The 21,827-nt window shown below is 38.5% G+C and overlaps 1 protein-coding gene across 1 annotated transcript in view; it reads left to right on the top strand.

The window, feature by feature from the left end:
* The first annotated feature begins 5,243 nt into the window (after positions 1-5,243).
* The window catches only part of OSBPL1A (oxysterol binding protein-like 1A), a 274,214-nt gene continuing 257,630 nt past the window's right edge, over positions 5,244-21,827 (top strand). The window contains exons 1-3 of the mRNA XM_006835025.1: positions 5,244-5,369; positions 10,512-10,597; positions 11,912-11,986. Of these exons, the coding sequence (XP_006835088.1) occupies positions 5,249-5,369; positions 10,512-10,597; positions 11,912-11,986 (282 nt within the window). The 5' untranslated portion in view covers positions 5,244-5,248. The remainder of the gene's footprint in view (positions 5,370-10,511; positions 10,598-11,911; positions 11,987-21,827) is intronic.

The raw sequence follows: 21,827 nt of genomic DNA, 5'->3' as shown, positions 1-21,827 counted from the left end.
GAAAGAGACCTGTGGAGCTTTTGCCTTGCATAAGACCATAGGTAGAAACCAGAATCCCATCCAGAATTGTCTGAGGTGGGAAATTTCCACTGGAAAGGATGAGTAGATCAGCCTGGTGTGGCTAGAAGAACAGAAGATACTTCGTGAAGAAAGACCAGCAGGAAAAATCTGAAACAATAATGGCAATATGATTGATTACTGCAAAAACAAGTAAGCTGTTTGCTCGGAAGCCTTCAAGGCAAGTGGCCAGGTCTCCTCAGAGCAAATTGCCTTCCGAGACTAAGACACAAGGGGAATACATGAGCAGGCATGTGGTCTGGCTGGTGACCACAGTGGTCACTGATAAGGGGAAGAGGGGGAAAAACAACAATGAAGTTGGGATCTAAGTCCGATCACATTCAATAGACTCCTGTGAACCCAGGTGGAGACCTGGATGGGCAGCAGTTACAGCATGACCCGGGACTCCTGTGCCCAGGGGCAGTGATGTGTCCATGGGGGACTGGAGCAGAGAGTGAATCGTCCAGCTGATATGAAGTGAGGGGAGACGCACAAGAGTCCCCATACTTGCAGATTGTATCCACTTGACCTGGCTTCGATGGCTTGGTGATCAGAATTCAACTAGAAGAAGAAAGGAGAGGGGGAAATAAACAAAAAAAAAAAGAGTAACCTGCTACAGTTTGATGAACTTTACCTATATGTATGGATGTAGTAACTCAAAAAAGGGAACAAATCTTTACAGCAAGAATCACTCCCACCCCCTTGGTACACAGGGTTGACAGGTATGGGCAACTTAGACATTGGACATTATACTGAGTGAAATTAGTCAGTCACAAAAGGAGAAATACTGCATAAGACCATTATCGTAAAAGACTAAGAAAATGAACCCATCCAAAAAGGTGAAAACAACAACACCTATATATATAATTGCTGATCACCTGGATGTATGGGATGTGAGGAGGGGAAGGAGGGAGGGGAGGCACGCTATAAAGCTAAGAAGTGACAAGCTTACAAGCTTTCAAGAGGGAGCCTAGTTCAGATGAGGCAGGGTAGGTAGATCCTCCATTGAATGATTTCCAATCTGTTGGGACTGGGTTGGTGAAAGGAAATTGGATAAGACTTTTGTGAGTACAATAGTGAAGAATTGTCATCAGGACTGACTGTGAGAGTAGGAAATGTAGAGGTAAGTGTTTTTTTGACAAAAGGAGGGGAGTGATTGATTTTGCAGCCCAGGAGCGGAGAGCGGAACCCTACCGAGAAAGACAGTGACACCAGGGATGGAGACAGAAATGATGATATGGACAGATGGAGCAGCTGGGGGCACTGGACTCAGGGAGGGAGAGAGGCTGTGCACTGATGGCCGGGGGAGGGTGGGGTCGTCCTGTGGAGTGTATCCTTTGGTTATTTGATGAAGCATGGAGGTGATTGTGATCATTGCAATGAAACGAAATATGACAGGATAAACGTAAAACTGATGTTCTCCCATGTAAACCCATATAATTCACAACAAAAAATAAAAATGAGGCTATGGAGTGAGGGATATCATTGATGATATCTGATGGATCTTGGTTGAAAGCAGAAAATATCAGAAAGATGTTTACCTGTTCTTTATTGACTACACAGAGGCTTTCAATTGTGTGGATCATAACAAGCTATGGACAACATTGTGAAATATGAGTATTCCTGAACACTTAATTGTGCTCATGAGGAATCTGTCCATGGGCCAAGAGGCAGTTGTTTGAACAGAACATGGGAATACTGAATGGTTTAGATTGAAGTAAGGTGTGCGACAGGGTTGTATTCTTTCACTATACGTATTCAACCTGTATGCTGAGCAAATAATTCGAGAAGCTGGGTTCTATGAAAAAAAATGTGGCATCAGCATTGGAGGAAGACTCATTAACAGCCTACTATATGCAGATGATATAACCTTGCTTGTTGAAAGTGAAGAGGACTTAAAATATTTATTAATGAAGATCAAAGAGCACAGCCTTTGGTATGGATTGAATCTCAATGTAAAGAAAACAAAAATCCTCACCACTGCACCAATAAACAACATTCATCTCAACGGAGAAAAGATTGAAGTTGTCAAGGACTTCATTCTTGGATCAACTATCAACACTCATGGAAGCAGCAGTCAAGAAATCAAATGACATATTGCACTAGGCAAATCTGCTGCACAAGACCTTTTTAAAGTGTTGAAGAGCAACAATGTCAGCTTGAGGACTAATGTGTGTCTGACTCAAGCCATGGTATTTTCAATAACCTCATATGCAAGCGAAAGCTGGACAGTGAATAAGGAAGACCATAGAAGAATTGATGCCTTTGTGTTATGGTGTTGGAGGAGAATATTGAAAGTGCCATGGGCTGCCAAAAGAACCAACAGATCTGTGTTGGACGAAGTGCAGCCAGAGTGCTCCTTGGAGGCCAGGATGGCCAAACTTTGTCTCATTCTTCAAACATGTTGTCAGGAAGGACCAATCACTGAATAGGATATCATGTTTGGTAAGGTAGAGGGTCAGAGAAAAAGAGGAAAACCCCCAGTGAGAAGGATTGGCAGAGTAGTAGCAATTGGGCTCAAGCTTGGTAACTATTGTGAGGTTGGTCCAGAACCAGGCAGTGTTTCATTCTGTTGTGCATAGGGTCGCTATGAGTCGGTACTAACTTGATGGCACCTAATGACAACAACTATAATAGTGTTGTTCAGTGCCTTCAAATTGGTTCTGACTCTTAGCGACCCTGTATAGGGTTTTTGAGGAGCAGCTGGTGGGTTTGAACTGCAGACCTTGCAATTAACAGTCCAGTGTTGATCCTATAGCACCATACCAGGACTCCACAATAATTGTTTGTTGTTGTTAACTGCTGAAGAGTTGGTTCCCATCAATAGTGACCCTGTATAGCTAGAGTTTTCAAGGAGTGGCTGAGGGGTTTGAACCACTGACCTTGGAGTTAGCAGTCTAGTGCTTATTCTACAGCAGTGTACAATACACTCCACCCAACAACAACACAATGTATATTCATTTCCAGTTCATAGGGAAGATTCTCCAGAATAGACTATCCATTAGGCCACAAAGCAAGTCTCAGTGACACAAACAGATGTATCCATATTCATTGCAGTATTATTCACAGTAGCAAACTGATGGAAAAAGACTAAGTGGCCATCAATGGATGAATGGATAAACTATGGTACATTCACAGTAGAATACTAATGCAATATTAAAGACTAATGATGAATCTTCAAAACACCTCATAACATGATCAGACTTGATGGAAATTATGCTGAATGAAATTAGTCAATTATGAAAGGACAAATATTGTGTGAGCTCACTATTGTAAAAAGTCAAGAACAGATTTACTCATAGAAAGACATTCTTTGAAGGTTACTAAGGATGGGGTGGGAAGAGAGGGTAAATCACTAACTAGAGGGTACACTTAATAACTTGGTGAAGAAAAAGATGGTATACAGTAAGGGGGAGGTTAGCACAAAATGATCAGTGTAAATGTAGACACAGAGGAGTGAAAGATTTAAAGGCAACCAAGGTAAATAATATTACATACAATCCTGCAATAACAGTAATAACAATTATCTTTAAGTGGATACATAGACACACAAAGTTGAGCGTGAAAGGAACTGCTCCCATGAAAATATAGGTTTGACAGGATATTTCTACATATGTATGTATAAGTGCTGCACATACATCCATGAATATAGTAGATGACACAGGAAGTAACGTTATGAAGACACATTGAGGGAATGAGGCAGTGGACCAGGGGGCTCAGGACCCTAGTCTAGGGGGACAGGAATGTCAATTGTAATAATTCGTCTGCAGAGACAGTGTTTTGCATTGTACTTTGGTGAGTAGCAACTGGGGTCTTAAAAGCTTGTGAACAGCTGTCTAAAGTGCAACTATTAGAGTCCTTGTTTGGAATAAAAAGAAAAAAAGAAAATCAATGATTCATGGAAACACCAAAGTACTACTGGACCACATGAACCCTAGCCTCCACAACCCTAAGATCAGAAGAACTAGATGGTACCCACTGTGGCTGCTGCCCTCTCTGAATGAGAGCACAGTAGAAGGTCCCGAATAGAGTGGGAGAAAACTGGACAGCAAAACTCAAAATAATCATTTGTTCTGACAGAGCCACAAAGACTTTGGTTCTTAGATGTCCTTCAAGCCTGGAACTAATTTCACCCCTATGACTTAACTGGCATGCAAATAATAAACATATTTGTAAGGTTAACCATAACACTAGGGAGATAACACGCTCCCTAGAACAACCCACTATATAAGATTAAAAGGGCAGCATTTTCCCAGTGATAAAGCTCAGAAGCCAGAGAGGGATAGGAAAGGATGATGAATGGAAATGGTAAACACAGGGAGGAAGTAGAAAGGAAGAGTGCTGTTACATTGTGGGAATGCAGTCAGTCATGCATGAAAATAGAGATGAATTATTCAATGGAAAACCTATTTGCTTTGTAAACTTTCACCCAAATCACAGTAGTGGTGGTTGGTAGTTTTGCACCACCAAGCTGGTTCCAACTCATAAAAAAAGTTTTTAAAAATTTTAAAACTAGACGAGAAAAATTTATTTTTAAAGGTTCTTATCTAAATTTTTTGCTATGCAGAATGTTTTGGATATCTTTGCATAGTTTTTAGTGTTAATTTATGTTTCAGTAATTAATATTTCTATATGAGTGCCCATATTTTAACTTTGTGTTTGTATCTAGTCACTTATAAAAACAATTTACATAATATTTTGTATTTGATAGAATACTCCCATATACAAAACCTCACAATAGCTCTTTAAAGTTGGTTGAATTTTGAAGATGAGGAAATTGAGATTTTGAGCAGTTAAAAAACTTGCTCATAAGCGTGGTGGCTCAATACAATAAACACTAGACTGCAAACCACAAAATCTGCAGTTCAAGCCCACCAGCTGCTCCATGGGAGAAAGATAGGCTTTTTGCCCTCATGATGATATAAAGCCTCGCAAACCCTGTATATGGTCACTATGAGCCAGAACTGACTTGATGACACTTTAAGTAAAACAAAGCTTGCCCAGATGTCTAGTGCACTTCTCTGATAATAATACAGTGGGAGCAGAGTCTTAGGGCCAAGTTCTGACCATATAGCCAATTCATTTAATCAGTTTTTGTGTCTGTCTTCTATCTTATTGTGTTAGCAGGTAATATCTAAAAGCTTAATATATTCTGAGATAATAACCATATTAATATTATTTTATTCTAGAAATGAGCACAGAAACAGAACAACAACTTCTCCATCATGCCAGAAATGGCAACACTGAAGAAGTAAGACAGGTGCTAGAAGCCATGCAGAAGAGTGATGTAATGGCTGACATTAATTGCAAGGGTAAGCTTTGTGTGATTGTTTTTTTTTTTTTTTTTCCACTTTCTGACTGGTTTACACCACTTTCTCATTTATTTAATTCTGATCTTTCTGATCTGCATACAATAAACGACTATCTGTTGCCCTAGGAAGAACCTTCCCAAGAGTGGGTGAAGTGTCTCTTAGACTCTTCAAAGTCAGAGAAATTGAGATTATTCTTAAAATTGTCATGGATCCTGAGCCTGACATAGTACAAGGGTGACTCTGAGCTCACAGGTGCTTTCTATGATGTCGTTTTTCTCCTTGAGAACTTTGCAGTTAAACCAGTGTGTTTGAGTACTTGCTGTATGCCCAGCTCCATGGTAGGTACTGAGGAGATAATGATGAACAGACAAGATCCCTGTTCTCACCAGGTGCTCGTCTTGTAGATCCATGGAATAGTCTGTATTACAAAATATGCACTGGGACATGCAGGTGCAGGTTGTCAGGGGACCACAGAGGAGAGAGATTTACCTGAAGTTTGAGGGATTAGAATAAACTTCTTGTGGAAATTATTCTAGCATAAGTATTTGAAGAGGCTGTAGAAGTTAACCAGTTAAGGATAGAGGACAGAAATGTTCAAGGAAGAAGAAGCAACTTGTGCCAAGACCCAGAGATAGAAACAGAGAAGGAAGGGCCTTTAGGCTGGGGTTGTGATGAGGGAATGGTGAGGAAGAAGACTAGGTGGGTATGGAGCAGCCAAGTCCTCATACGCCTTGTGTATGTGGGTTACAAATATATCACATTCAGATGTGCAGAGAAATATGATTTGTCCTCTGAAGTGGCTCTGATATTTCAACAAGCCCCTTCCCATTCAGGAGCCATGGGAGATTAAAGAGTAATCTCCGTGTAACCCAGTCTCTGTAGCCTCTGCGCCCTCTTCAGAGCCTCTGCCTTCCCTCCTATCTCCACTGAGATGACATTTAAAGACACTGTAAGCCTTGTTGTATGTTTGCAATGGGAGACCAGGGCACTCCAATCTCATAGGGATTTGTAGTTGAAACTTAGGGTCAGGTTTTTGAGTTTGTCAACAATACAGGACACTCACCTTGGCTTTTACTGAACTCTGTCACACCTCTGCCTGGCATCTGGACTATTCCTGCTATTGCAACACACTTACATTCCTGGCCCTCTCTTGAAGGAAACTTAATGACATTGAAATCCAAGAGCAATGTAAGCCAACATTGGGCCTTGCCCTACACACACTACAGAGCTTGCTTTGACGTGACCACCTTGCAGATGGATGGTTGAAGATCTTTTTCTAGCATCCCACATGTGACTTGCCTGTTCCTCAGTTTCTCTTATTTTTTGGGCTTAGGTGTTAGGTTTCGGTGCCAAAGATAGTGAAATAAAAATATGGAGGATATTGGCAAAGAAATGGGAATTGGAAGGACCAAGAAATACAAGTTGGATTTATTGAAGGAAGTGAAGATTGTGGAATGTTTTATTCATATGAGAAGTGTATTAAAGAACTGAAGGACTGATTACGTTGAAGGATAGGTATGGGATACTGTCAGGGACCAGCCTTGGCAGGGGAGTTCAGTTCACGAAGTAGGGAGATCTGGCGGCGACAGAGATAGAAAAAGAATACACACAAAGACGCGACGAGAGAGACAAAGAGACACCCCGAAACTAGAGTGGATGCAAGACTGGCGAGCAGACCCTGGATTACAGGCATCATGGCCCCTGCAGGCAGTAATGCATGCAGTGTTCCATCTGCCTTCGCCTTTTATTTCAGGGAGGGATTTTACACAAAGGAAGAAGGTGATCATTAAGACAGGGTACAGAAATGAAATGTGATTAATTGTTCAAAACAGGACACAATGATTTACAGGAACAAATTCTAAAATATACATCGCAAATTGTCTTAATAATCTAACATCCTTAATTTTCCAGAAATTCAAGCAAATTGTTATAAATTACTTTTTAGGTTCAAATCCTAAGGCAGTGACTCTAGGTTTCTCAAGGCTAATTAACATACCTATAGCACTGAATCTCGAATGGGTAAAGGTGAAAAGGATTTCAAAAGATTTGGAGAGTGTCAAGGTACCTGGTTTCAGCTACCTGGCTAAGGCTTGCAGGAGGAAGAGGGACACCTGGAGACGATTCTAAGGGCTGACACTATTATTCCTTGAACGATACTCCAGAATTTGCCAATCTACTTCGAGTAAATTCCTTGGGCAGACTGTCTCCAGAGCCCAGCAAACCTGCTCTTGGGACTTTTACGGCCTCGACTTTAGAAGAGGCTTTTGTTTTAATATTTGTCCATGGGTATCAAGGGCTCATGTATTAAGTTAATATCTTTGTTCCTCAAAGAGACTTGTTCCTAAGACCCTACGCACTGCCAACACAATGGAGACATTAAGAGAGGCACATAAGAAACCATTTTCTCAGAAGCTACAATTACTGGAGTTAGAAGCATAGAATGAAGAATAAGACCAAAGAGAATTATACAAAGCTAGCCCAACAGTGAGTTCGTAAAAGCCAATGAACCCGGGACATCCAGAGGTCACTTGCTTTGGCCCTCAGGGTTCCTGGCTAGCAATTCTAAGTGGAGCCACTGTGTTGGATTTTCGTCCATGACACAGGGCCTCAACATCTCAGTGATTGTGGTCCCCAACAGGACACACAGATCAGACCTGTGTGAAAAAGCTTGAAAGTTGGGAGCTTGTGTTGCAAGCTGATTTTCTGCATTCATGATTTCAAAGATGAGAATGAGATCTAAGCTCTGGCTCTGGGAGTTGAGGTGGATCAGAGGGAAAGTGTGTAAGAAATGATGTAAGTCAGGAAACTGGGAGACTAGGTACTGAATAGGTAATAGACTCCCCTAGAATGCTGATAAGATTTGCAGTGGAGCAAAAGTGCCCAACATTGTTTGGTAAGGGAAGAGCCACTAGGAGGTTGATAGATCCAGCAGAGAAAGAGTTTGAGGAAGTTTGGCTTAATGCCAGGAGTCACAAAGGAGAAGGAAAGCATGAGTGGAGTTGTTGGTTGCCATTGAGTTGATCCCAACTCATAGCTTCCCCATGTGACAGAGTAGAACTGCTCTAAAGAGCTTTCTTTACAAACTTTGGGTTAGCAGCTGAGTGCTTAACCATTGTGCCACTAGAACTCCTTATGAATGGAGTGCTACCTGATTAAAGACAGTACTATGTTCACAACAGCACCTATTCTCTGAGGTACAAATGGTCCATGGAAATGTGGACTTTGACCTAAAGAGAATTGTCATTAGAGAGATAACTGTCATCAGGGAGAGAGAAGTTTTGGAAAAGAGCAGAAGGTAAAATAAATGATCAAGGCAGAAGAGTGTGGTTTTAGGATTCATTAACTGTACAGTCAGGGGCTCCAGAGCACAAAGTAGAAATATTTGAGAAGAGACAGATACAGGAGTTTGGGTAAATGGCAAACTCTCTCAAGCAGCAGGAGTCTCTCTGGGAGTTGTAGAGGCCAATCCAGGGCATGGTGAGGTTGGTGGCAGGGGCTTATGTTGGTTCCAAACCTGAAATCCATGAGCTGTGGCCAGTTTCTAATCTCAGAGAGATACTGTCACTCATATTAGCCAGTAAGACTTTAGCCCTGGCTGGCAGCGAAAGTGGTGAGCTTTGGGAATTTGAGAGGCTGTGTTTTCTTAAGCCTAATTTGGAAATTATGGTAAATTTTTGGAGTTGTCTCAGTTGTAAGCTGTAAAGCCACCACATCATTTTTGCTGAACTGACTTATATGAGAGTAAGTAAAATCATAGAAACAAAAATTTCAAAACGTGAAGCTATTATTTCTCGACACCTCCTCCATCTAAGTCTAGACACTTCTGAAGGCAGTGCTCCCATCTCTTTAACCCTTGTCCAAGGAATTCTGCGTTCTTCAGTTTATACCACATGAAAGCAGTTTTGGTATCCTTGAATAACTCAAATAGTGTTCCTTTCAAATAATCTTTGAGTTTGAGTTTGGGGAAAAAAGAAGCTTAAAGGGCAAGATCTGGGCTGCAGGGTGGGAGTAAGGTTTCCCAATGAAATTCTCCTAAGACAGCCCTTGCTGCTCTCAAAAAATGAAGAAGTGCATTATTGTGATGGAAACAATTTCTCAGCACAATTTTCCTAGCTGTTTTTTCACCAATGCAATTTTCAGTTTTCTTACAATTTCTTCATAACAACCTCTGTGATAGTCCTTTGAGAAAACTATCTCAATTACCCCTGTGAAATCCGAAAGAATAGTTGTCATAACCTTCTAGGAGTCGACCTCTCTGCCTTGAATTGAACTGGTGCAGTAGATCCTCTCAGAAGTCACTGTTTTGATTGGACCTTTTTTGGAAAGGTGCCCTAAAGAGACTGAAACAAGAGAACTTGTCTGCAGCCATCCACTGAGAGCAGAGACATGTTGAAACCCATTTTGTTTGGAATAAACCTCTGCATATATGAACTGGAACCCTAGTAGCAAGCCTTTTTGACTTACCCTCTATAACTTCAGTTTGAGTACATGCAACACTCAGTTTTTTTATACATCTTCTTAACTCTGCTGTTATGATCTGACATTTCATTGCTTTTCATTTCAGTTTTTGTCAGCTAGTTGAACTCTTCTCCACTCTGGTAACCCAATATCCTCATTAACTGAGATTTTATCTGAAGTTAGAGTCTCCATTTTCAGTCACTGCCTGTTTGTAGTAGAGTTATCAGTTTTCCAAAAGCTTTAGGAAATGTTCTGTACAAATTTTCCATTCCGATCCACCCTCAATATATGGCATAGGTTTTCGAAGAGTGTTACTTTTCCTGGACTCCTGTGCCGGGAGACCATCTGTGATAGATGATTGCAAGATGCTTGGAGATGCAGAACCTTAGAGCTCAAGCCAGCAGGTCACTAGAGATCATCTAGTTTCACTATAACCCACATCCAATCTTTTAGAGAAAAGAATCGGAGTCAGAATGGTGGCACCAAGAATTTGGGTCTTCTGAGTTGTATCCGTTACTCTTATTACACTTACTGTATCATAATACCGCTTGCTGTTCACTTATAAAGCAATGTTAGTGAGAGCCAGTCACCAAAGTATGAAAGTAGCTTATTAAGGAGAAACTAATTTTCTCCCAACATTCCCTATATAACACCTAGATATTCCTTTTGGATTCCCATTTTTAGGAAGAAGTAAATCGAATTTGGGCTGGACACCTCTTCATCTGGCATGCTATTTTGGACATAGACAAGTGGTCCAGGATCTGCTGAAGGTTAAGTTTATGGTTTAATTTGAAAATGAATATAATAAATTCTGCTACTATGGGAATTCCAAGACAAATGTATTGCAAATAACTGAGATATAATGGCTTATTTAAAGCAATAATTCACCATTAAAGAAACTTGAATGTTTCTTACTAACTCCATAAATTAGGTTAACCTGATTAAAGTGATATTTTTTTCTATTTTTGTTTTTAAAATTATTAGCTCCTCCCACACATCCTCCCAATTTTTAAAAAATTGTGGCTAAAATTATGTATAATAAAACATTTGCCAATTTGGTTACATTCTTGGGTTTTAAAATTACAAAGATGAGCATATTAAAGAAAGAAGATAGTATTTTTAGTTTACTGATCATAACAGTAAAAATTAGAAACAACAAATGTGCATCCTGAATGATGAAAAATATGTCTGAATCTCCTAAGGAGAACTGAACAACTTAATATCTTAATATTTGTCAGTTCTATGAAGGACAATTTATTTCATATATTGTTGTTTCTGAAATTGGCTTGTATCTTAGAGTTGTTCTATCCATTTAAAAGGGGACAACCTTTTTTCCCCTAAAAACTTTCTAAATTGGTAGTGAAGGAAAGGAATATTACATTCAGAGATACTTTTCCATTTTTCAATATGACTACTTCTAAAGTTGAATGAAGCTGTATAAATTTTTAAAGAAAAATATCTTTCATTGTGTAACATCCCTTTCTTTCACGACCAATTCAGAAAGTGACCTCAAATGGTACAAAGTGAAAAAGCAATTGCCACTAATTTCTGTGGGAACACTTTCGAGTGTTCTTAAAACCCCAAAATGACTTACTAAATCATACCAAATAAGATATAAAATGTGAAATAACATTTAACACACAGTGCTCACAGGCACAGTTCATAGCTGTAGTGTCTTGGTGCTGGGATATTTGGTGTTCAGGGAAGGAACATAGCTATGCCATCACAGCTTAGTGTGAAGACTACCTCTTTTATGGCTCACTGCAAAACAAATAGCTGAACACTAGGTTCACTTTTTGCCTTTTTTTGTAAATGCAAGAATCCTCTTTGAGTTTCTTTTGATTAGTGAAACCGGTACTAATACACATGTTTTATAAAAGCAAAGTGGGGTAAAGTGAACTTTAAAAATGTAGGACTACCCATGATAGGTTTTACTGTAATTGGTTCTTAATTATGAGTTGTATGTAAGTTGGATGCTTGTAACTCAGAGACTGCCTGCATTTAATATGTTTTTAAAGAATTGTTTTCATCTTTGTGTGTTTCTTCATATGTGAAAAAAAATTTCAAGTTTTTATGTTTATTAGGCTGGTGCAGAAGTAAATGTGTTAAATGACATGGGAGACACGCCACTTCACCGTGCTGCATTTACAGGACGAAAGGTGAAAAACTTTCTTTGTTTAATGTTTCACAAGTGAATTATTTAGTGGAGCAATCATAAATGTTTTCTCTGTTATAACCAGCAGCACAGCAACTGATAAAAAGCCACCAAAAACTATAAGCCAGAACTTCAAGTCAAAAAGCCACAAAACCTTAGAGCCTATGTAGACTTCCATGCTGTATCATACCTAATAGGAGATCATCCAGTGCCTATTTGTAAACCTCAAGGCTTGGGAAACTCCTCAGTATTCCTTTTTTTTTTAAAAGAACAGTTTCAAGAATCAAAGGAGGAGAAAAATCCTGTGCCAGGAGTCTTTTCCAAATTGGGTCTGGCCAGCCCTAGGCTGGTTCTCACTAGAATCTGAATGGACTTGAGGGGAGGGGAAAAAAAAAAGGGCTTGTGTTAGATCAGAGAGTCACTAGTGGGAACATCATTATATCAGAGAGTCACAGTGGGAACATCATGTTTTTTTTCAGGTAGCTTAGAAGGCAGAGTCTATTAGGTGGTGCTAAAGAATTACTCTTACGTTCCCATGGTTGCTTCATGACTGGGTTTTATTATTTTATAATATTGTCATTATTTTAAAAAAAACTTCCCTATGTCCTTTTTTCCAGTTTTATTGTCTTTATATATTTTTCCCCCCTGGGTTTTTATGACTTATTTTTACTCTTCTTTTTGGCCTATCTTGTGGGAGCTCTTTCTCTTCTTTCCTCACCTGACAGGAGACAGCAACTGCAGTCATATAGCTAAGATATAATTGCACCCACTAAAAAATATCACCAACTGGGCAAGAGCCAATACTAGCTGCTATACACCAGAGCTAGCATAGGGGTAACGAGTCAGGCTGCTAACTTTCAGTCAGAAGTTTGAAACTACTAGCCATTCTGTGGGAGAAAGATGAAGCTTTCTGCTCATGTAAAGATTTACATCCTCAAAAACCTTGTACAGGATTTTTATGAGTTGGAACTGACTCCCTGGCACACCACCACCATACACCAGAGCACCGTCTACAACCAACACCTGCTGTTGATCTTTAAAAGCAACGAACAGAGAAGTCCATCTCCTGATCATACCTACCAGGAGACAATTTCAGAGTGATTAAGAATACACCAACATACATTCATCTAATCAAGACAAATACAACATGACCACAATGCATAAAAAGTAGCAGGATATTCTTGTTAATGTACAGAAACAAGATAGTAAACAACCAGGAAGAGCTAGAAATTGTTTTGGAGGGAGAAGAGGCTTTGGTATTACTTGAAAAAGAATTTAGGAGAATGCTATTGAGATGCTTCCAAATGTTCCATAGAAACATTGAGGAAAATAAGGAAGAAGACAGAAAAGCACAATAGGAACAATCAAAACAAAGTAGATACAGCACTGGAGATAATACAAAACCTACAAAAAGAGGTTCAGATAATCAATACTAAAATATCAGAAATGGAGACTACACTGAAAAGGCAAAGGAGTAACATTGAAGGGATGGAAGCCAGAATTAGTGAACTTGAAGATAAATCTCTCAGTACTGCTAAGATAGAAGAACCGTTAGGAAAAAGAATGACAAAATTTGAAGAAAGAATTAAGATTGAAGAGGAATACCCTTTGGAAGACTGGAGTTCTAGAATAGGAAGAGACAAAGAAAACCACAGAAAATATAGTTGAAAAGCTGCTGGATGAAAATTTGCATAATATGTTGAAACATTGAACATTCAAGAAACAGTGAACCCTAGGCAGGATAGACCCAAAAAGAAAATCGCCAAGATATATCATAATCAAACTCTCCAAAATCAAAGACAAGGAGAGAATCCTGAAAGCTGCTAGGGAAAAAAGAAATGGTACCAAATAAAGGAAAATTAGTAAGATTAAGTTCTGATTTCTCAGCAGAAACCATGCAGGCAAGAATACAATGGGGAGACATACACAGAATTCTGAAAGAAAAAACTGCCAAACAATAATCATATATCCAGCAAAACTGTCAATCAAATAGGTCAGTGAAATCAAAACATTTCAGGATAAACAGAAATTAAAGGATTTTGTAAAAGCCAAGCCAGCACTTCAAATCATACGAAAGGAAGATCTTTGGACCGAAAACCTACAAGATCAGACAACAACTGGAGATTGACATATGTGGCAACACCACCCAGAACTCAGTTCAGACATGGAGGAGTCCAGAGCAGAAAAAAACTAGAAGAATGAAATTAGGCGATCTAGGATGTCAGTCTATGATGAGGACAACTACAAAGTGAATGAAGGGAAAAGTATAACAGAGATCCAGGTGATGAGGTCAGGTAAATTTCAAGATAAAACAGACTCTTTTAAAATGAGGAAGAAATTAATAAAGTACAGGGTACTCTCAAAGAAGCATAACAAAACTGCATATTAAATCAGGAAAAGGAAAATCAAGATTTTGGAAACAAAGAAATTGACAAGAAAGAGCACACAATATAAACTCAACACAGAATAGCATACAGAACTAAGAAACCAGTAGCACCGCAAAAAACAGTATATTGACAATCCAAGCCTATCAATAATTACACTGAATTTTGATGGATTAAATGCACCAGTCAAGAGACAGAGAGATGCAGAATGGATAAGAAAACAGGATCTTTCAGCATGTTGTCTACAGGAGACACACACTTTACACACAAAGACAAAAATACACTAAAAATTAAAGGATGGGAAAAAAATATACTAAGCAAATTGAAATAAATGAGCAGTTGTGGCAATAATTAAACTCTGATAAAATAAACTTTAAGGCAAAAACCAGCACAAGATACAAACACATTATCTCATAATAAAAGGTCAACTGAACAATAGGACATAACCATAATAAATATCTATGCTTCCAATGAAGGAGCCCCATAATATAGAAATCATACCTTAATAGAATTGAACAAAGGACTAGACAACTCTACAATTATAGTGGGAGATTCTAATACACCACTTTTGAAAAAGTACAGAACAATCAGAAACTCAACAAAGACACAGAGGAACTATACAACACAATCAACCAACTTGACCTCATAGATTTGTATAGTGCGTTCAATCCAACAATAGTACAATATACATTCTTTTCCAGTGCACATGGAATATTCTTCAGAATAGACCATATGTTAGGCCACAAACCAAGTGTCAATAAATTGAAAAGAATTAAAGTACTACAAAGCATCTTCTCAGATTACAATACTATAAAATTAGAAATCAGCAAAAGGAAGATCAAGGAAATAAAATTCAAATACATGGAAAACTGAATAACACCCTTCTTAAAAGGGTAGTAGAACAAGTAACAAGTGAAATAAAAAATTCTTAGAAATAAAAAATACCCAACAACATGTCAAAATCTGTGGGATACAGCAAAAGCAGTGTTGAAAGGGCAATGTATAGCAATAATTGCACACATCCAAAAAGCAGAATGAACAAAAATCAATACATTAGTACAACATCTCTAACAATTAGAAAAAGACAAGCAAGGTAAATGTACAGTCACCAGAAGAAAATACAAAATAAAAGATTAGAGCATAAATCAATGAGATAGAAAACAGAAAAACTGTAGAAAAGATTCAGCAAGACAAGAAACTGGTTCTTTGAAGGGATTAATAAAATTGGCAAACCATTGGAAAATCTAACCAAAGAAAAGAGGGAGAAGACACAAATAATATGCATAGGAAACCACATGAACACAGAACCATTGGAAATAAAAAGGAGAGTAACAATACTATGAAGAGTTGTATTCTAACAAATTTGAAAATCTAAAGAAAATGGATACATTTTAAGAAAAATACAACCTACTTAAACTTACATAGAGTGAAGACTTGAACAGACCTATAACAAAAGAAGAAATTGATGAGGTCATCAAAATACTCCTAGCCAAAAAATGTCCTGGCCCAGATGACTTCACTGGTTAATTTTACCAAACATTCAGAGAGGAGCTGGCATCTATTCTACTCAAACTCTTCCAAAATACAGAAATGGATGAAAAACTTCCTAATACATTTTATAAAGCAAGCATAATCCTCATACCAAAACCTGAGAAAGCCATCACTAAAAAGGCAAATTATAGACCAATATCCCCAATGAACATAGATGCAAGAATTCACAACAAAATCCTAGCTAATAGAATTCAACAGTGTATCAAAAAATAATACATCATAACCAAGTGGGATTCATACCTGATACATAAGGAACTAAATCCATGGCACATAACCACCACCACCATATAAGGATAGTTCAATATTAGCAAAACAATCAATGTAATCCACCATATATCTATGTATAAAAGAAAAAGGAAATAATAATGCAGAAAAGACATTTGACAAAATGCAACATCCATTCCTAATGAAAATACTCAACAAAGTAGGAATTTAAGGGAAATTCCTCAACATAATTAAGAGCATAGATACAAAACCAACAGCCAACATCACTGTCAATGAAGAGAAACTGAAAGCATTTCCTTTATGAATAGGAATCAAACAAGGATGCCCTTTATCACCACTCCTATTCAGTATTGTGTTGGAAGTCTTAATTCAGAGGTATAAGGCAAACGAGTGAAATTAAAGGCATGTGGCACTGTGGGTTAATGGACTGGACTGCAAAGTCTGTTTGAACTGCAGGGTTGGTGGTTAAAGCTTACCCGTGCTCCTCAGAAGCCCAATACAGGGTCACTGTGGGTCAGAACAGACTCCACAGCACTTGACAACAATAACAGCAACATATTAGCAAAGAATAAGTGAAACTCTCTATTTGCAGATAATATGATTCTATATATAGAAAATTCCAAAGACTCAGCAAAAATTTATTGGAACTCATTGCAATATTCAGCAAAATGACAGCGTACAAAATCAGCATACAAAAATTAGTTGGATTCATCTACACTAACAAAGACAGCTCTGAAAAGGAAATTAGGAAAATAATACCATTTACAATAGCCACCCAAAGGATTAAATATTTAGGAATAAATCTAACCAGAGGAAAAAAAGACCTATTCTAAGAAAACTACAAAACATTACTACAAGAAACCAAAGATTAACAAAAATGGAAGAATATACCATGCTTATTGATAGAAAGACTTAACACTGTAAAAATGTCAGTGCTACCCAAAGCAATATATAGATATAATAGAATCCCAGTTTGGATTACAGGAACATTCTTTAAAAAAATGTAGAAAACTATCATGAACTTTATATGGAAGGGAAAGGGTCCTAGGATAAGAAAAGCAGTGCTTAAGAAGAAGAACAAAGTGGGAGGTCTTTCCTTCCCTGATTTCAAAATTTACTACATGTCCACAGAGGTCAAAACAGCCTGCTATTGGTACAATGAAAGATACATAGATAAATGGAACAGAATTGAGAACACAGAAGTAGATCCATTCATATACAGTCAACTGATCTTTGACAAAGGGTCAAAATACATTAAATGGGGAAGTGATAGTCTCTTCAAAAAATGGTGCAGACAAACTGGAGAAATCAATTTGCGATAGAATGAAACAAGATCCATATCTCACACCATATATAAAAACTAAGTCAACATGGATTAAGGACCTAAATGTAAATCCCAAAACTATAAAGATCATCAATGAAAAAATAGGAACACACTTAAGGGCTCTAATACACGGTGTACATAAACTATCAAACATGGCAAATAACACACAAACAATAGAGGACAATATAGCTGACTGGGACATACTAAAAATTAGAGACTTACATGCATCAAAACATTTCACCAAAAGTGTAAGTAAACAGAGAACCCAGACTGCAGAAACTTTTTTTTTGCAATGACATATCAGAGAAGACACTAATCTCTAAAATTTATGGGAAACTACAACACCTTTACAAGAAAAAGACACCCCTATTAAAAACAGGCACAAGACATGAAAAGATACTTCACCAAGGAAGACATTCAGGCAGCCAACAAACATATGAAGAAATGTTCAAAATCATTAGCCATTAGAGAGATGTAAATCAAAACAACAATGAGCTATCATCTCACACCAGTATTAACAGCAAAGTTAAAAAACAACAACAACAACAACAACAACAAAAAAAACAGAGGACAATAAGTGCTGGCAAAGGTGTGGAGAGACTGGGACCCTCCTACATTGCTGATGGGACTGTAAAATGGTTCGGCCACACTGGAAAACAGTATGGCACTTCTTCAGGGAATTGGAAATAGAACTACCTTATAATCCAGCAATTCCTTTATAGTGTAATATAACCACAACAAATAAGAACACAAGTAGATATATGCACATCGATGTACATAGCAGCACTATTCACAATAGCAAAAAGATGGAGACAGCCTAAGAAGAAGCCACCTGTCAGTGGAAGAATGGATGAACTTTGGTACATACATACAATGGGATACTATGCTACCTTGAAGAATAACGATGAAGCTGCAAAACACTTCATAACATGGATGAACCTTGAAGACATTATACTGAGTGAAATTAGTCAATCACAGAAGACAAATATTGCATAAGACCATTATTGTAAAAGTTTAAGAAGATATTTCCATATTAAAAGAAAAATTCTTTGATGGTTACCAGCGGCAGGAGAGAGGGGACAGTAACTCACAAAATAAGGGGTAGATACATGATAGTTTGGATAATGGGAGGGCAATATACAAGGAGGGGTGAGGCAATACACAGGAAGAGGGAGGGAGGTAGAGGAACAAAGAAGATAGGGGAAGACTTAACGGAGGTTTGCATGGACTAAATGGGATAGAGGTAAACAGTAATGTATATACAACCTTGGAACAACAGGGCTCTGTGATACAGGGATCCAGACATAGTCTGAATGAGTAAAGGAGGGGAAAGTAATGTTAAGGAGCTTGACTATCTTGTGGATATTGGTTCCGCCTACCTTCTGTTGTAAAATAGACATTTAAATGTGATAGAAAGGAATATTGGGAATTATAGTTACAGAAAGCTTGTAAGCCCATCATCAACATATAACTGATTGTATTAATGAAAATGGAAATTAGAACTTGCACAGGGAAATAGGCTTCTTGTTAAGGCTTTGTGGAGTATGGTACCTTAGATGGGATCTTGAGCCCCACCCAGAACCTTGTGAGGTGGAACATTCCCACTTGTAAAGACATGCAGACCAACCCCAAACAGCTAGAGGAGCAGAAGATATTTCTTGAAAGAGAGACCAGTGGGGGTAGGAGAAAGCAGACTGTTTTCCAGTTAAAATATCAAACAATTAAACATCAAGGCAAGAAAAGTCAGTCCATCAGGGTAAATGCCCTTCTGAGACTGAAATTCAAAGGGAATATACAAGCAGTCTGGTATACTTGCTGGTGACCTCCCTGGTCTATTTGTGAGAGGGAGTGGGGGAAATGCAGCAACAAAGACATAGGCTATGTTTGTTTGTGTTCCATAGACACGAAAGGCTGGCTTGTCTGAAGTTTAGGGAGACATGTCAACTCCCAAGCCTATGGACACTGACCTAGCCATTGGGAGCTAGAGTTGAGAGTGAAGCGGCCAGCTAGTCTGAAATGAGAGGAAGTGTGTGAGAACTCCCATACTTGCAGATGGTGCCCATTTGACCTAGCTTGGATGGCTAGCTGACTAGAACTCCGCCAGATGAAGATGAAGTTTGATATGGGAAGGAAGAGTAAATTGCTATAATTTGATGAATTGGACCTTTGCTTATGATTGTAGTTGCTCAAAATAACAACAGAAAAGAAAGCATTCTTCAAATCAAGGATCAGACTTACCTCCTCAGTACACTGGGTTGACGGGGACGGGTAACTTTATATTTCATAAAATTCACCCACTTTAAGGGTACATTTCATGATCTTTCATACATTAACACAGTAGCATAGTGTGGTGCAGTGAGGTATTTAACGTCTCTTCTATTCATAGTCTTTGTAACTTCCACCAAACAATGTTTTTCCTGATGGATCTAAGTAAGGGGAAGTGGGAGAAGATGCTGATAGGATGACATGATTCAGTTGTTACAGGACTAATTGTGATTGGTCAATTTTGACATCCTGCTGGGTATAATATGAGCTATCTCAGAGACAGAAGGGAGGATCCCAGTACCATTAAAGAAAAGGAGCAAGGAGTGGAACACATCCTATGGACCAAGATATCTCTGTGCATTGAACCCCCTCAACCCAGTGGACAGAAAGCTGTGATACTGGAGAAATGTCAGAGGAGCAGCAAAAGTGGAATCAAGAGCCAGAGCACAAGACAGACAGGTGGGCTTCTCAGCCCTTGGAGCAAGCAAGTAAAGCTGAGTGACTTTCAGCAGGAGACTTAGTTGCAGAATGGGGTGCCTTCTGGTACTTAATTGAGGGAGGTAGGTTTGTTGACCCATGGAGCTAGAGCCTAGTGCCTTCAGGCTGAGGCTTGTAGTGGAGTTATATCAACAGTAATTGTCAGCATTTGTCACCAGCCTGAAAAGCTTTTTGTAACATTGGCCAGGCATACAGAGGTCTGCCTGTGGGCCCATCTGAGGAGTGGCTGTCCTGACTGGGAGAATTGTGCCCTGACCATTTCTGACCTTGAATTATATAACCTGTTAACTTCTCTGACAAGCCCATAACTGTAAATATGGTGTCTGAGTTCTGTGTGGCCAATGAATTATCAAACCTAGTTGGGTAGAGAGAGCTGTGGAAGGGATGGTTTGGTGCCACATTTTTGCATGTAACTATCAGTATAATCCAGTTTTAGAAGGTTCCCATCACTCTAAAAAGGTCCCTTCTGCTTGTCTGCATTTATTCCTCACTCCTGTTCCAAGCCCCAGGCTACCACTGATTTTGCTTTCTTTCTCTAGATTTTTGCCTTTTTAAGAAATTTCTTATAAATGAGTCAAAAAGGTCCCTTGTGCTTGGTTTATTTAGCTTAGCATGAAGTTGCCTAGGTTCATTCTTGTTGCAACATAGCATGTGTCACTAGTTTGTTCCTTTTTATAGCTGAGTGATGGTGTATGCATAGATTACTTTTTATTCACAGTAGATGGACATTTAAATTTTTTTCCAGTTTTGAAACTGTGAATAATGCTGCTATGAATATTCATATGCAAGTGCTTTTATTTCTGTTGGATACAGTTCCAGGAATGGAATTTTTATGACAAATTTTTGCTTAACTTTTTAATAAACTTCTTATCTATTTTTCTTTTGTATATGTATGATTATATATATATATCTTGCCATTGTTAAGTACTATCAAGTCAGTTCTAACTCATAGCAACCTTGTATAGGGTTTCCATGGAGCAGCTGGTGAGTTTGAACTGCTGACATTGCGATCTCACAGTGATATACCAGGACACACTCTCTCTTCTCTGTATGTGTATATATATATATGTGTGTGTGTGTGTGTGTGTACTTATAATTTCCCATTTTATGTTGTGCAGATATAACTTTCCCCCAAAGTTTTTCCTGATCCCAAACAAAAAGTCATTACCCCTTAAGCAGTAACTTTCCAGTCTCCCTGTCTCCCAGCTCCTTGTAACCACTAACAACTTTCTGTCTTTATGAATTTACTTATCTTAGATATTTCATATAAGTGGAATCGTGGTATTTGGCTAATATTAGAAAAATGGAAAATAATAAGTGTTGGTGAGAATGTAGAGACAGTGGCTACTGATGAGAATGTAAAATTGTGCAGTTGCTATGTAGACTTGCATCTTCTCTGTGCTATGGGCTACCTTCTTACTGTTTTGCTCTTGGCAAGTAGGTACCTATAGTTGTGTCTTACAAAGCTTCTCCCAAGATTTTTAAGATTCCAGATTCTCTCACTTAATTGGGATGCTGCTATGAATATTGGTGTGCATATATCTACTCATGTTATAGCTCCTATTTCTTGTGGGTAAATACCAAGTAGAGAAATTGCT

The sequence above is a fragment of the Chrysochloris asiatica genome, unplaced genomic scaffold (genome assembly GCF_000296735.1).
Source record: "Chrysochloris asiatica unplaced genomic scaffold, ChrAsi1.0 scaffold00015, whole genome shotgun sequence".
Taxonomy (NCBI): Eukaryota; Metazoa; Chordata; class Mammalia; order Afrosoricida; family Chrysochloridae; genus Chrysochloris; species Chrysochloris asiatica.
The sequence above is the reverse complement of the archived record's forward strand: the minus strand, read 5'-3'. Positions and strand labels throughout refer to the sequence as shown.